Raw genomic sequence first — 13,347 nt, 5'->3', positions numbered from 1 at the left:
AACACTCTGGGCAGCGCCGACCAGACCCATGTGCTGCCTCCCCAGCTCAGTAGCCCGCGGTGAGCGCCGCCCATAGCCGGGCTTCCTTCCCCCGTTCTCCAGTCTCTGGTGGCCTGTGCCGGCAGCTTTCCAGCTGGTCCGCTCCCGGGTTCAGGTGTGCGGGGCCTCAGTCCTGCTGGCACAACGAGACGCTTAGCCGCGGAAAGGTGAGCTGGCGCCGTTCAGCTTCAGTGGGAGGACGGCGGCCCTGCCCTCCAAAATGTGAGCTGCTCCCCCAGGGGGCGCACGCCCTCCAGCCTCCAGAGGAGGCTCACAGAGTGAGGCTGCCACGGGGGAGGGGGAGGCGGGGTCCAATCCTGTGCTCCCTGCCCCCAGCGACCGGTGTGGGTGACCCTGTGGACCCAACTACGCCAGAGCCAGGCCCCTCCGCATGGAGAGCTGGGACCGGGCGGGAGCACGGTGTCATGTGCTCCTGGGAGCGGCGGGTGAATCACCCGTACCTTTCCCCTTTTGCAGAGGCAGCTGATTAGCACATTCCAGGGCCTGGATTTGCTGGGAGGCTGTGGGGGTGGAGTCCAAAACCTGGCCGGGCTGCCGGATTAGCAGGCAACTTTGCACACTCAGGGTGGTCAGTTAAGGCTTAGCAGCCCGGGCGTCCCAATCTCCCTCTCTTCCTCTCCCCTGCCCTCCTTCACTTCTCTCTCCAGGTGGCAGGAAGTTACTGCCCTGGTGCACCAGACACCCCTCCCCCGCCTGCCCCCCCAGGTCCTCAGGCCTCAGAGCCTGCCGGCAGGGACAGGCTGTACAGTGGGCCCTGCACCGTCTCCCAGTGGGCTCTCTGGCTCCTGTTTTCTGCTGGATAAAAAGCACCACTAGTCGCACCCCTCGGACTTTCCAAAGTGGGCTTTTTGCACTAAATGTTTTGGTTTGCTTTATTCCTCTAGAAGGTAGAAACCTAACATCGTACAAGCCAGATCGCGGGTTCACACGGGCATCAGGAAGAAAGCCACATGAATACAGGTGTGGTTCTGATGTGGTTACAGGTAGTTAGGGTTTGCCAACCAACATTCTTAGGTGAGACGCTCACAGCCAGCTTCTGACAAAAGGTTCCAAAGTGAGACGCTTCAGGCCAGGCCCACGGTTTAGAGGACGGCTCCAGTGCCCAGATAAGAATTAAAAGCACATTAAATACCTTTCAGGGGAGTCTGTTGTGAATGGGGTGGGGGGCACTTTGGGCACCAGTCCCTTCTCTGGCCCAAGCTGAAACCCAAAAGCCAAAACCCCCAAGCTCTCAGCTCACCTTGGTAGGACGGGGCCTGTCTCCAGCCCGAGGCCTGGCCACTCTCGGGAAGGCCTGGGTGGCAGCTTCATAAAGCCTTCTTTCATTTGATCCCCTGAGCAGGGAGGGCAGACAGAACTTTCCACGACACCAGAACAGGCCATCTTCACATCAAAGGAAAGTTCTTTCTCCTGTAAACACGCCAGAAGAAAGTATACTGACTCCTCCCAGGTGACTAGGAGTCAAGGTCACCCAGCACCGTCCTCTGAGCCCTGAAGCTCAGGAACCCCAGGCACCACCCTTGGATTGGGGGCCCTGCAGGGCCTGGCCTGGGAGGAGGGTTCCATGGTGGCCAGGCCCGGCCAGCAGGTAGGGGCTCTGAGACCAGCCGAGAAAAACCTTGTCAGGGCAGGGAGTCTGTCTTCGGCGGTGCCCCATTTCTCCACAGCATTTGGCCCCAAGGCTTTGCACCTAGAGGGTGTTAAATACATTTGTTGATTTGGTTCTGTTGGATGGAGACCAGCCTGGTGATGCAAGGCTGCTGGTGACCAGGTGGCCGGCCCCACCCCCAAGAAGAGTGCCAGTCAGCCTTGGTTCTGTCCTTACTCAGGACTCCAGAGACTCCCCGGGGGCTTCTCGCCAGTGTCATGGCTTGAACTGCATCCTCCAGTATTCCTAAGTTGAAGTGCCAACCCCCGGGACCTCAGAATGTGATCTAATTTGGAAATAGACAGTTGTCATAGATGTGGTCGCTCAAGACGAGGTCATTCCGGAGTAGGGCGGCCCCTAATCCAATGACTGGTGACCTTATAAATTTGGACACAGGCACACACAGGGGCAAGGCCGTGTGAACATGAAGGCAGAGATGGGGTGATGTCTCTACAAGCCAGGGAACAAAGACAGACACCAGCAGCCAGGAGGGGGCCTGGATTCTCCCTCAGAAGGAACCAGTCCTGCTGACGCCTTCATCTTGGACTTCCCGTCTCTAAAACCATGAGGAAATAAAGTTTTGTTTTGTTTTTCAATGTTCATTTATTTTTGAGAGACCGAGTGACACAGAGCAGAGCAACAGAGGGAGACACAGAATCCGAAGCAGGCTCCAGACTCGGAGCTGTCAGCACAGAGCCAGATGTGGGGCTCGAACTCAGTGTCCAGGAGATCGTGACCTGAGCCGAAGTCGGCCGCTTAAGTGACCGAGCCACACAGGTGCCCCGGAAATAAAGTTTGTTTCAGCCCCTAGTCTGGCCCTTTGTTATAGCAGCCCAAACGCACCCAGCTAGCCAACAGCACGTGCTGCGGGCGCTGCCCCCCCGACCCCGTGAGCTCCTGGCCCAGCTCTGCTCCTGTGTGCAAGGCTCATTTCCACTGGCTCTTCTCCCCGCCAAAGTCTCGGCCACCCCTGGACACAGGCTGCTGCGGTGGACTGCTAGCGCCGGCCCAGCCTGCCGGGCATCTTCGACGCACCGCACTGGTTACGTTCTCACAGGGAAGCCCGGACCAGGCAGAGTGCGTACGTCACCTGGGCCGTGATGGCCCTTCCGAGGGGAGCAGACTGAATGCTCCCTCGGGTGTGAGCATGTGTGTCCTTGGCAGTTAGCGGCAGGAGCCTGGAGCCAGAGGAAATGGGGGTGGAGGGCACGGGGCTAGAAGGAAATGAGGGCGGTGTGGGGAGGGCTACCTGGGGGGCAGGGTGGGATGGGCTAGTGGAAGCAGAGGCATTTATTTACATTCTAACCTGGGAAGGTTCCCAGCGGGAGGGCAAGGTGGTGCAGGCCCAGCTGGAAGGTGACAAGTGGCGGGGGGGGGGGGGGGGGGGGGGGGGGGGGGACGGGACATGGGTGGGGCTGGACCTGTGCTGGCATGGTCAGGACCCTGTGCTTCCTCAGATGTGGGCAGCCCCTTGCTTCTCAGGAGGTGGGAGCAGCCACCCCCACCAGACCTCGGGCCTTTTCCCTGAGCTCCCAGGACTGTGGGAGATGCCTGGGCCCTCTCCATGCCCTTGGTACCCGCTTGCCGTCCTTATGGGTCCTGTCCTTCTAGTGCCTTCTCCTGCCCTCTGTAAGGCACCTTCTAGGCCCAGCTGTGGGGCAGACAGCAGTGGCCAGGGAGGATCTGACCCCTTTGGCCGGGGCAGAGCGACAGGTGGGCTGAAAGACGAGCCACGAAACATGATCCTGTGTGCAGGGCAGAGCTGCTCTGTTTCAGTCCCTCCCGGTGTGAGCATGACTACGCAGCTTTATATAGCACTGCGGGCCCTATATAAGAGGGAGGTGGCCTCATCACAGGAGAGCACGGGGCGGCGGTGGCGCAGGAAGAGCCTGTATGCGTTGTCTGATCCGGGCCGGACACGTCCCTCCCCCGAGCAGTAGGGTCCCCGCAAGGTGGACCCACCACAGCCCCCAGGATGCCCAGCAGGACCAGCCGCTACGCCAGATACAGCCCACGACATCGGCGCCGGCGGATGCTGGCCGATCGCAGCGTGCGTTTCCCTAACGATGTCCTGTTCTTAGACCACATCCGCCAGGGTGACCTGGAGCAGGTAGGGCGCTTTATCCGGGCTCGGAAAGTCACCCTGGACACCATCCACCCCTCAGGTGAGCGCCTGTGGGGCCAGCCGAGGGTCTGTGGGGTGTTGGGGGGGAAGACCTCAGCTTTGACCCCTCCCGCCTGCCCTGCCCAGGCCTGGCCGCCCTGCACGAAGCCGTGCTCTCTGGAAACCTGGAGTGCGTGAAGCTGCTGGTCAAGTACGGAGCTGACATTCACCAGCGAGACGAGACTGGGTGGACGCCCCTGCACATCGCCTGCAGCGACGGGTACCCTGACATAGCCAGGTGAGAGGGCCAGGCCAGGGGCTTCATCCCAAATGCCCTGACCTCAGGTGGCCTCCAGGATGTGGTCTCCTGAAAGGCGGCCCTGGCAGTAGAGCTAAGAGCCCTAAGAGCTTCTAGGATCTTCTTTCTACCCTGTTGCCTTCCCTAGAACAAACGGGAAAAGTCAGCCACTGTTTCTGGAGGATAAAGTTTCTTCCTCTTCACCCTTCCTGGAAACATTTTTTTTAAAAAGGTGCACCCCAGGACTCTAGCCTGCTACCCCGGGGTTGGGGTGAACATCCTGCAGGCCGCCTTCCCCCCACCACAACCTTTGCACCCCAGGTACCTCATCTCCCTGGGGGCAGACAGAGACGCAGCCAACGACGATGGAGACCTGCCTTCAGACCTCATCGACCCAGACTTCAAGGACCTGGTGGAGCTCTTCCAAGGGACTCGGATGGACTGAGCCCAGCCCTGCCCTCCCGGGGCTCTGGCCCTCCGGAGAGAAGTTGGGTGCCCACCTCCCCCACGTACGAGGACTTGCCCCACCGGTAGGGGCGGCAGCTGGCCAGGAGCCCGTACCTGGGCACAACCCCCACCCCCCACGCTTCTGGCCTGGCTTTTTCTCCAGGTGAATTTTTTTTTATCGTGACACTTTTTACTTTTTCAATAAACGTCATTCCCCAGCCCCTGGTGGTAGCCTGATTACTGGGCACGGGGCCGTCCCGGTTCTCCCGCTTCCGGTGGTCAGTGGGCCCTGCCATCCCAGCGCCAGGCTTGGGGGTGCAGGGGGCAGCGCCAGGGAAGGGAGCCAGCGTCTCGGGGCTCCGGGGTCTGAGGTCTCTGACCCCGCCGACCCCCGACTCCCAGAACCCCAGCGTCCCCAGCCCTCAGCTCCGCTCCCCTCGGCTCTGCAGCCCCCGCTCCCGCCGCTCCCGCCGGTACCCCGCCGACCCCGGACCTAACGAAACCGGAGGCGCCCGTACCGCGGTCCCCCGGTCTCTGGCCCCGCCCCCAGCGGCCCCGCCCCCGCCCCCAGGCGCGCGCGCCGGTCACGTGCCCCCCGCGCCTGCGCCTGCGCGCGCGGTGGTGGCGTCACTTCCGGCCGGGCCCCAGCTGGCGGCGGCGGCGGTGGCCGAGCGGGCGAGGTGAGGCGGGAGCGGGAGCGGGGGCGGGGGCGGGGGCGGAGGCGGGGCGGGGCGGGCGCGGCCGGGACCCGCCCTGGCTCGGCGGCTCGCGAGGGCAGGGCCCGGGCGGGGTCGCGGAGGGCCGGGACCGGGCGCCCCGCTCCGTCCGCTGCGCCTGAGTCCCTGGGCCTGCTGGCGGGGGGGGGGCGGGGGGGCGCGCATCCCGCCGCGGGCGGTGCGGTGAGGAGGGGGCGTGGGGACGTGGCGGGGCCGGTCCGCACCTGTCCCGGGACGCGGCGCCTGGGTCCCCCCGGGGGAGACGGGCGCGGAAGGGGCAGCGATGGGCCCGCCCTTTCCATTCTCTGAAGCTGCCGCCGCGGTGGTTGACAAATGTCCTGCCTTCCCCCCTTTCCGAAGGGAGCGTTCCTGAGGATGCTCCTTGGCTCTTGGAATGCAGCTGGCCAGGCCCCCCGCCGTTTTCCCTGCCTTCCGTTATCCAGCCTCTCCCACAGCCCCGGCCTCCGCAGGCCAGGTGGTGCGGTGCCAGGTGCAGGGTGGGGACGGGGGGAAGACGGGCCTGCGTCTGCCCCGCCCTCGGGGAGCTCCCTGGGTTGCAGGGCCTGACCACCGGAGGGGGCTTCCAGAGATGGGGTGGAAGCCGTGTGGGGGTCGGCTTTCTAATTACGAAGGCCACCGGGCTGTCGTAAACATCAGATGATACGGAGGTGCAAAAGTTGTATTCTCCGCCCAGCCCCAGGGAGACTTCCAAGAAAAGGCTGTCTTGTAGCTGACTCCCGAGGATGAGTTAGGTCGTGTTGGGCAGAGGGGACACCTTGAGCAAAGGCCCTGAGGTGTCTGTGGTGAGCAGTGAGGGAGTCCTGGGTAGAGAGCTTTAAGAGAGAGTGGGAGTGGGGAGGAGAGGAAGCGGGGCGTGGGCTTGATTTGGGGTGAGCTGAGGTTTCCAGGTCACGTGGTGGGGGGTGCACACGCTGGCGCTGGTCTGTTGCTGGGGATGGGAGCGGCTGTCGGCAGCCAGAAAAGAGGGGGTGGGGGTGGGGCAGTGCTAGGGGCTTGGCCTGAGGGGTCTTCAAGGGAAAGCCCCTGTTGGACGTGGGGTACAGCAGTATTCTGGCTGTTGTTGGGGTAACATCATTTCTAGAAGTCTTAGTGGCTGAAACTGTTGAGTACCACAAAGACACAGGATGTGATGGGAAAGCGGAATCTAAGAAAAATTTAACATCGGAAATTCTAAAGGAATGCCCACTATTAGCGTCACCGATTCTAATTCTGGAATACTCATTGTCACTTTTCTGGAAAACAGAGTAGCATCTTCTTTCCTGTCCTAAAGCATATGGCTGTGGGGGGGGGGGGGCGGGGGGAAGAATTTGAGACTGGGTGGCCAGAGGCTGGGCTTCGGGTTCCCCCCCCCTCCCAATGCCCTGCCTTCCCCTAGGAGGTCTCTGAAGTCCTTGGTTCCCATGGAAGGGCAAGGTACAAAATTCACCCATCTGGAAGACTCCCTCCTTGTCTCTGAGCACAGCCACGTTGACGTCAGGGGTGTCCCGGGACCTGGCAGGGGTGCAGGCAAGGGCAGTGGTGGGCTCCGGAGGGCTCAGGTCGGCTGAGCTGTCCGGGCCTGGCCCTGTCTGCTGCCCCGGAGGCTCAGAGGCTAGGGCTCCTTGGGGTTCAGACCCTGCCTTGCTGGGTGCCGGGCTGCTGTGCCCAGCAAGCCTGTAACCAGCCCGTAGCAAGTGCTTGCTGTGGCTGGCAGTACCGCAGCCGCTTCACATATGCTGGACTTTCCTGGGCCTCTGCCTTCCTCTGAGTGGCTGGCTCTGCATTCGGTGTGTCCAGCACTGTCCACAGTCGTGCCTTTTGGTCAACAGTGGCCCTTCCGCTCCCAGAAGTGCCCAGTTAGGGCGCTCTTCCTAGGACGGTCCTGTCTGAGGGCGTGTCTGTGGTCCTGTTGGACGAGGAGCCACAGAGGTGTGGTTCGAGGTGGTAGCTCCACGTGGTTGTGCTGGGGTCCCTGTCAAGCGGGAGAACCTGGCGAGCCATCTTGGGGCTGCTTTGGCTTCAGTGAGTTCTCTGAGGTCCAGAGAGGGAGGGATTTCCCTGGAGGCAGCAGAGCAGGGGGTGGATGATCTCCAGCCACAGAACGGTTCTGGGCCCTGCCGTGGGCCCTGCCGTTGGCTTGGATAAGAGTCAAGGCGCACAAAGGGGGCATTAGCGTGTGGTTCTCCGTGGCGATGGCAGCTGGCAGAGACGGCTCTGTTTATACTGTGTCTGGGGGTGGGCCCAGCAATTCATGACACCTGAAGAAACGGACTTGGGCCAGATTGAGGGCTTGATGGCTTTAGAGGGCCCAGGGCGTTCAGGGTGGGGAATTATTTGGGGAGCGGAATTAGGACAAGGGTGGGGGATGATGGTGCAGCTGGCTGTCGTGTTGTGGGGGGTGGTAGATGGAGGAGGGGCGGCTGCAGATGGGAAGAGGTGATGAGGGTGAGTGAGTGGCGGGTCACTGTCCTTTCTGTCTGCAGGAAGGCACCAGGCCCCTGGTCTCTTTGCAGGAGAAGTCTCTCAGTGCCCCCGAGTCTTGCCGGGTGGCAGGGCCCGGGGGGCGGGGGGGGGGGGGGGCAGTACAAGGTCTTGGTGGTGAAGACCCAGGGCCCAAAGCTGAGCTCTGGAGGGGGCGGGAGGACCCAGATGTTCCTGGGAAGACGGGTCGGTAGGACCTAGGCTGTGGCAGAGTCAGCTGGGTGGGGTGTGATTTTCTGCTGCAGAAGGAGGCAGAAGGCGGCGCCCGTCAATGTTATATTAGCCTCGTTCTTCAAGTCCCCAGGGGGTGAGAACCTGCTGACTGTGTGGCCAGTCCTGTCTTTCCAGAGTAGCAGAAACCTCCTTAGCTAAAGTAGGATGTCCGTACAGGCGGGCCTTTGCTGACAGATGTACAGCCCTGGGACAGGGAACTGATGTGACCTCATCCTGCTCCTGGTTTGGTCAGGAAGCCCAGCAGGCAGTGGGGCCGGGTCCCTGGTGTGGGGACCGAGTGCTTTGTGGGTCCAGGGCTCTGGTCTTAGGCACACCCCTGCGGGCCAGCTGCTCTGGGCCCAACCCGGGTTTGGCCTTAGGTCTGCAGTGACAGGGGAGCTGGTGAGGTGTCCAGAGAACCCCATTAGGCATGTGCCTGTAGGCAGGGCGACGGGAGCCAGGAGGGGGTGAGCACCTGAGTTAGCCCGAGAGGGTGAGTAGGCGGCCCTGAGATGACGCCACAGTGCCCACAAAGGCCGGGGGGCCCCCAGAAGCTGTGGCCAGAAGAGGCAGAGGCTGCCGTGCGGGGAGAGGCCCGAATTGGGGCGGGTGAGGCTGGGAAGGCAGGTGCCCTGAGCAGTGGCCTCCGGGGTTGAGGAGAGCAAAGTACAGGAGGAGAGGGGGGCCTGGCTGAGGCGGGGGGCCATCCTGTGGCAGGACCGGAGCTTCCCCGCCATGTCCCACTGCCGATAGCCCCCCGGGTCGGCCAGCGCACCCTTAGGCCCGAGAGGGCTCCCCCTTTGCTCTGGTGTTCCAGGGGCCGGCGCCTGGGAGACAGGACCAGGGCAGGGAGACCCCTGAGCCCAAGAAAGAAGACGTCACTTTGTGAGGGAGGGGCACGGGGTTGCACGCACCCTCCAGGAAGCTGGTTCTGTGCTTTTTTTTGTTGTTCTTGCTCTGCCGCCTGGGCTCGCGTTCAGCCGTGCGGCTGTTCAAATGCCTGATCACTGGTGAGACGGCGAGCGAACCAGAGAGCGGGTGTCCACAGCGTCCCGCCGCTCCGGCCCTCTGGGAAGGCCTGTAGCTGCACGCTGGGGCCGCAGGGGCGGGGGCTCTTGCGTTCAGGGCCCCCTCCGTCCGCCCCTGGCACCGAGGCTTGTCCTGTCCCGAGACCAGGCCTGGGACCGGCCCCGTGTGGGCAGTAGGCAGCGTCCTCACCCTGTGCTGTGTCGTCCACCAGAGAGGGAACCCTGTCCAGCTGGCTGGTTTTAGAGTGAGCCTGAGAGTAACCCCCGCCCGGGGCTATGGCCGCAAGCAGGCAGCACCCCAGGGTCTCGGTCGCTCGGTCAGGCCCAGCTGCTGCTTCCAGGCTCGCACCTTCACCCCGGCCCTCCTTCCCCGTTGGGTTCTGTGTCCAGGGCCCCAGGTCACTCGCGCCCCGGCCTCTGGGACCAGGAAGCTCCGGCTCTGCTCGGCTCCTCACTGAGGAAGCATGGCCCCGTAGACAGGGAACCAGGCTCAGTGGAGACAGCCCCCGGGCCCCGCAGGCAGTGAGGGTGGAGGTGGGGTTCACTGGGATGGTGGCAGCCCTTTCCCGCAGGCCCACGCTTCCCTGACAGGTGTCCCGGGACTCTGGAAAGGGGGCATCTGGGCTCTGCTGCCGGCGCCTTCCCGAGCTGCCTGACTGCAGGGGAAGGGGCTCCCTGGGTAGCGGTGGCCCAGGCGCCGGGATCTGCCCGGAACCGAGGCTGCTCTGAGCGCAGGTGCCGGCTGCTGGCCCCCAGCCTCCACGTGCTTGACTCTGCCCACACTGGGGCTGCGCGCCAGCCTTGAGGGACCCCGGTGGGCAGCTTGAGGGAGGAAGCGCGACTCGGTCCCACCTCTGGGGTCTGGGCTTCTCTTCTAGAGGCCGAGGGGACCCGGCAGCGGAGCGTGAGGACCAGACACCCCCGCGATGACCAGGTGGGTCTCGGGTTGTGGAGCGGCCTCGCCCAGGGGTCAGGGGGTGAGCCCCACTCTGCCCCCAGCCCTTCCTCACGTGCTGGGCCCCCTCCAGTTCCCCCGTCTCCAGAGTCGTCTACAACGGCAAGAGGAACAGTAGCCCCCGCTCTCCCCCCAGCAGCAGCGAGATCTTCACCCCGGCCCATGAGGAGAATGTGCGCTTCATTTACGAAGGTACGCGGGGCACCGCCAGCCGGGAACTCTCCAGAACCCCCCTCTTGCCGTTCCGGGATACGGGCTCTCCCCTGGCCTTCAGGGGCCCGGCAGCTGGGGTCACTGGGGACTTGTCTGGTGAGGAGACCCGGTCCTTGTAGTGGGAGGCGGGCAGCTCCTAGGACAGGCCCCATTTGGAGCAGGCCAGGTTTACTTGAGGACAGGGGACCGTTGTGGAAGACGGGCAGACGGTGCACCCCAGGAGGACCCAGGGGTGTCCAGAAGTGTGGCCGGGGCACATGAGCATGTGCGTGATGAGCGTGCCAGGAGGCGGGAGAGGCCCAGAGCCTCCTGGAGGAGAGCTGCCGGGTCCCGCGTGTTGGGTCCCGCGTGTCGCGTGTCTCTGTGACCGCAGCCCCCTACAGACGAGGGGCGGAGCTCTGAGAGCTGGGAAGGGGCGAGGGCGCTGAGGGCGTGGGCTCTGCCTGCCACCGCCCGGCCGCGCTGGGGGATCTGACGTCCTCCCTGCTCTCCGCAGCCTGGCAGGGAGTGGAGCGAGACCTGCGGAGCCAGATGTCGGGCAGCGAGCGGGGCCTGGTGGAGGAGTACGTGGAGAAGGTCCCCAACCCCAGTCTGAAGAGTGAGTGGGGAAGACGACCCGGGAGGGAGGGGCCCGGCCAGGGGCCCCGCGCCGCGGAGGGTGGAGGGCAGAGGGCAAGAAGGCTGCCCACTCGCGACGCGGTTTGGCAGCACGGGCCCGGGCCCAGGGCTTCCAGAGGCAGGTACGGGATGGGGGGCCCGGGCCCTGTCTCCGTCTGTGCCACCATTGACCGCCCCGTCCCCTGACAGCCTTCAAGCCCATCGACCTGGGTGACCTGAAGCGCCGGAGCACGCCTGACGCCAAGAAGTCCTGAAGCCGGTGTCCCCTCCCCACCCCCCCACCCCCCCGCCTCTGGGAGACCTGGGTGCCACCCGATGTTGGTCTCCCGTGGGCTCAGTTCCTGGGAGGGGGATGGGCCGTGTGCCCAGGGGGCTGTCAACCCCAGGACCGGGAGGGGCACGATTGGTGGCCAAGGCCTGCCCTTCCTCCCCGAGCCCCCTCCTTTCCTCCTAGGGGGTCTCCAGCTGCCCCTGCCCCTGGGCGGGTCTGGACCCTGCCAGCCCCCACTCTCCCTGTAGTTGTCTCCTCGGAGCTGCCTGCCCCCACCCCAGGGCCTCGGCTCTGACTCCCCTCCACCTCCCGTCACCTTCCATTGCCGCCACCCCCTGCCCCCCGGCCACTTCCAAGGTCACGAGGGAGACCTGGGGGGCCTGTGCCGTCTCCCAGGCTGGTGGTACTGGGCTGGCCTTGGCCCTGAAGTGGCCAGGAGGCAGGACAAAGGTGGCCCTTCCATAACCTGTTGTGTATTCCCTACCAACTCCTGCTGCTTCTCTGGCCTGGACACGTTGGGGAGCATCTAATTCTTCACCCCACTGTCCAGCCTGGCCCTGTCCTTCCCTGCATCAGCTTCGGGTTGGCACCAGCCCTCTGGGCCTGGGATGTTGCGAGCACCCGCTCAAAAGGGGTCCTGGGCAACCAGGCCTAGCCCCTTGTTGTCTGTGGCCCTGTGGCCACAGCAGCCCCCTTGGGCAGGGGTATGAGGCTGGCCTTGGCCCTGTGCTGTGTGCCGGGACGGTCACCAGGGCCCCCCTTTCTTCCTGTGCTCTCCAAAAGCCAAGTGTCTGTGACTGAAGCCCAAGGACCAGTGAATAAAGGCGGGTGGCGCTGGATCGGCCCCCCTTGGTCTGTCAGGCCCCTGTCCCAGCAGCCCACGCGGGGCTAGAGGTCCAAGGTCACGGTCCAGGTGCCAGAATCCAGAAATTTCATCTGATCCCTGGGATCCTCTGGGGGGGGTTCAGGCCTCCTGGGGGGCTGTGGGAGGTGGACGTGGGGCTTTCTGGAGGAGAGATCGGTTGGGGTGGCTCTATGCTCTTCAGGGGACCATCCTCTTAAGGGCGGGGCCCTGCAGGCAGCAGCCTCCCTCTGCAGCCCTGAACCTCCGTGCTGGACCCTGGAGGGAAGTGGCTTCGCTAAAGGGGTGGCCGCTGAGCCCTGAGAGAGACCCAAGTGCACTTGACCTTCAAACCTGGAAAGCCCTGGCAGGCCAGGCCCAGATAAGCCAAACTGGAATTTATTTTGGGAACACTGTTTCCTGGAAGAGTATTCTGGGGCCCTACAGGTGGCTCCAGGAGGCATCTTCTCCGGTGGGGGGAGGGGGGCTCCCCAGGGAAGGGGCACAGGAAGGACAGGTCATGCAATAAACAGCCGCCTTGGCTCGCTGCCAGTGGGCGCTGGCTGGTGCCAGGCCCTGAGCCAAGCCTCTAACCACGTGGCCTTGTTTGCTCCCTGGGGACCCGTGGGGTGTTTTGCAGAGGGTTTCAGTGCCCGCAGCTACCCTCCCTGGCCTCGTGCACTAGTGGTGATAGCCGTGGACCCGTACGCCCCACCACTGTGTGTGGGGGCACCACAGGACACCCCCTCGAAGCCTTTTTCACTTTCCATGTCCCTGCAAACTTAGCTTTTCTGTGAAATGGAGGCCCTCAGCCTGCGGTGTCTGCCCAGAGCACCTGGGAGGTGGGTGGAGGCTCGGGGGTCAGGGGACGGGTGGGGGCAGGGCAGATCGGAGGAGGCATGCCGGCTAGGTGTGGAACCACCCCTTCCCTAACTTGGGGTCCAGGTGTCCATTTGGAGATTATGACCGGCGGATGAGGACTCTGTGGTCATAAAGGGGGTCTTGGGACCAGGGGGGAAGGGGCAGACACGGGGTGGAGGGATGCCAGCTGGTGGGAGGTGCTGGTTGGGCAGAGGTCCTCCCTGTTGGCCTGGCCCGGCTCTCTGGTGGGCGTGGGTCCTCCGGGCTGAGCCCGGCCCCAGCGGTGCTGCCACCTCCCTGTCCAAGGTGCCTTCACCAGCGCTGTGCGGCTGCCTACGAGTGGCTGGAGACGCCTCACCTCGGAACGGCGAGGGCAGCAGGCAGCGTGGTGGACCGGGGCTGCGTCTGTTTCTCCACGTTGTACGCTGCACGTGTGCACGTCATTTCATTCGATGTCAGTGACTCCGCGGGGCAAGTTTTATTACCCTAGTTTCACGAATGAAATGGCCTCCTGTAAGAGACTGCCCTCATTCAAGTTTTAGGACTTTAGTTTTATCAGAATTTTGATTTAGTAAATATTGAGCATGTTCATG

At 63.7% G+C, this 13,347-nt stretch overlaps 2 protein-coding genes and 1 long non-coding RNA gene across 5 annotated transcripts; 2 read left to right on the top strand and 1 right to left on the bottom strand.

The window, feature by feature from the left end:
- Positions 1–179: 179 nt before the first annotated feature.
- LOC132687201 (uncharacterized) lies at positions 180–5,094 on the bottom strand. The gene is made up of 5 exons (XR_009613987.2): positions 5,076–5,094; positions 1,886–1,994; positions 1,679–1,750; positions 1,301–1,470; positions 180–1,153 (listed from the first exon to the last, which is right to left on the bottom strand). It is a non-coding gene; the product is annotated as an uncharacterized LOC132687201 (long non-coding RNA).
- PPP1R27 (protein phosphatase 1 regulatory subunit 27) lies at positions 3,684–4,775 on the top strand. The gene is made up of 3 exons (XM_060645140.3): positions 3,684–3,873; positions 3,960–4,110; positions 4,432–4,775. Exons 1-3 carry the CDS (start codon positions 3,684–3,686, stop codon positions 4,553–4,555), a joined length of 465 nt encoding a protein of 154 aa, XP_060501123.1. The 3' UTR covers positions 4,556–4,775.
- A 47-nt stretch (positions 5,095–5,141) lies between the features above and the next one.
- Positions 5,142–11,891, top strand: MCRIP1 (MAPK regulated corepressor interacting protein 1). Of its 3 annotated transcripts, none has more exons than XM_060645141.3 (5): positions 5,142–5,237; positions 9,874–9,929; positions 10,024–10,142; positions 10,660–10,761; positions 10,971–11,891. In XM_060645141.3, exons 2-5 carry the CDS (start codon positions 9,922–9,924, stop codon positions 11,033–11,035), a joined length of 294 nt encoding a protein of 97 aa, XP_060501124.1. In that variant the 5' UTR covers positions 5,142–5,237; positions 9,874–9,921; the 3' UTR covers positions 11,036–11,891. The 3 variants fall into 3 exon arrangements, with proteins under 3 accessions (XP_060501124.1, XP_060501125.1, XP_060501127.1); XM_060645142.3 differs by lacking the exon at positions 5,142–5,237 and adding an exon at positions 5,339–5,456; XM_060645144.3 differs by lacking the exon at positions 5,142–5,237 and adding an exon at positions 6,636–6,707.
- The last annotated feature ends 1,456 nt before the right edge of the window (positions 11,892–13,347 follow it).

The sequence above is a fragment of the Panthera onca genome, chromosome E1 (assembly GCF_046562875.1).
Source record: "Panthera onca isolate mPanOnc1 chromosome E1, mPanOnc1 haplotype 2, whole genome shotgun sequence".
Classification (NCBI taxonomy): Eukaryota; Metazoa; Chordata; class Mammalia; order Carnivora; family Felidae; genus Panthera; species Panthera onca.
Note: the sequence above shows the minus strand (reverse complement) of the source record. Positions and strands in the feature narration are given on the sequence as shown.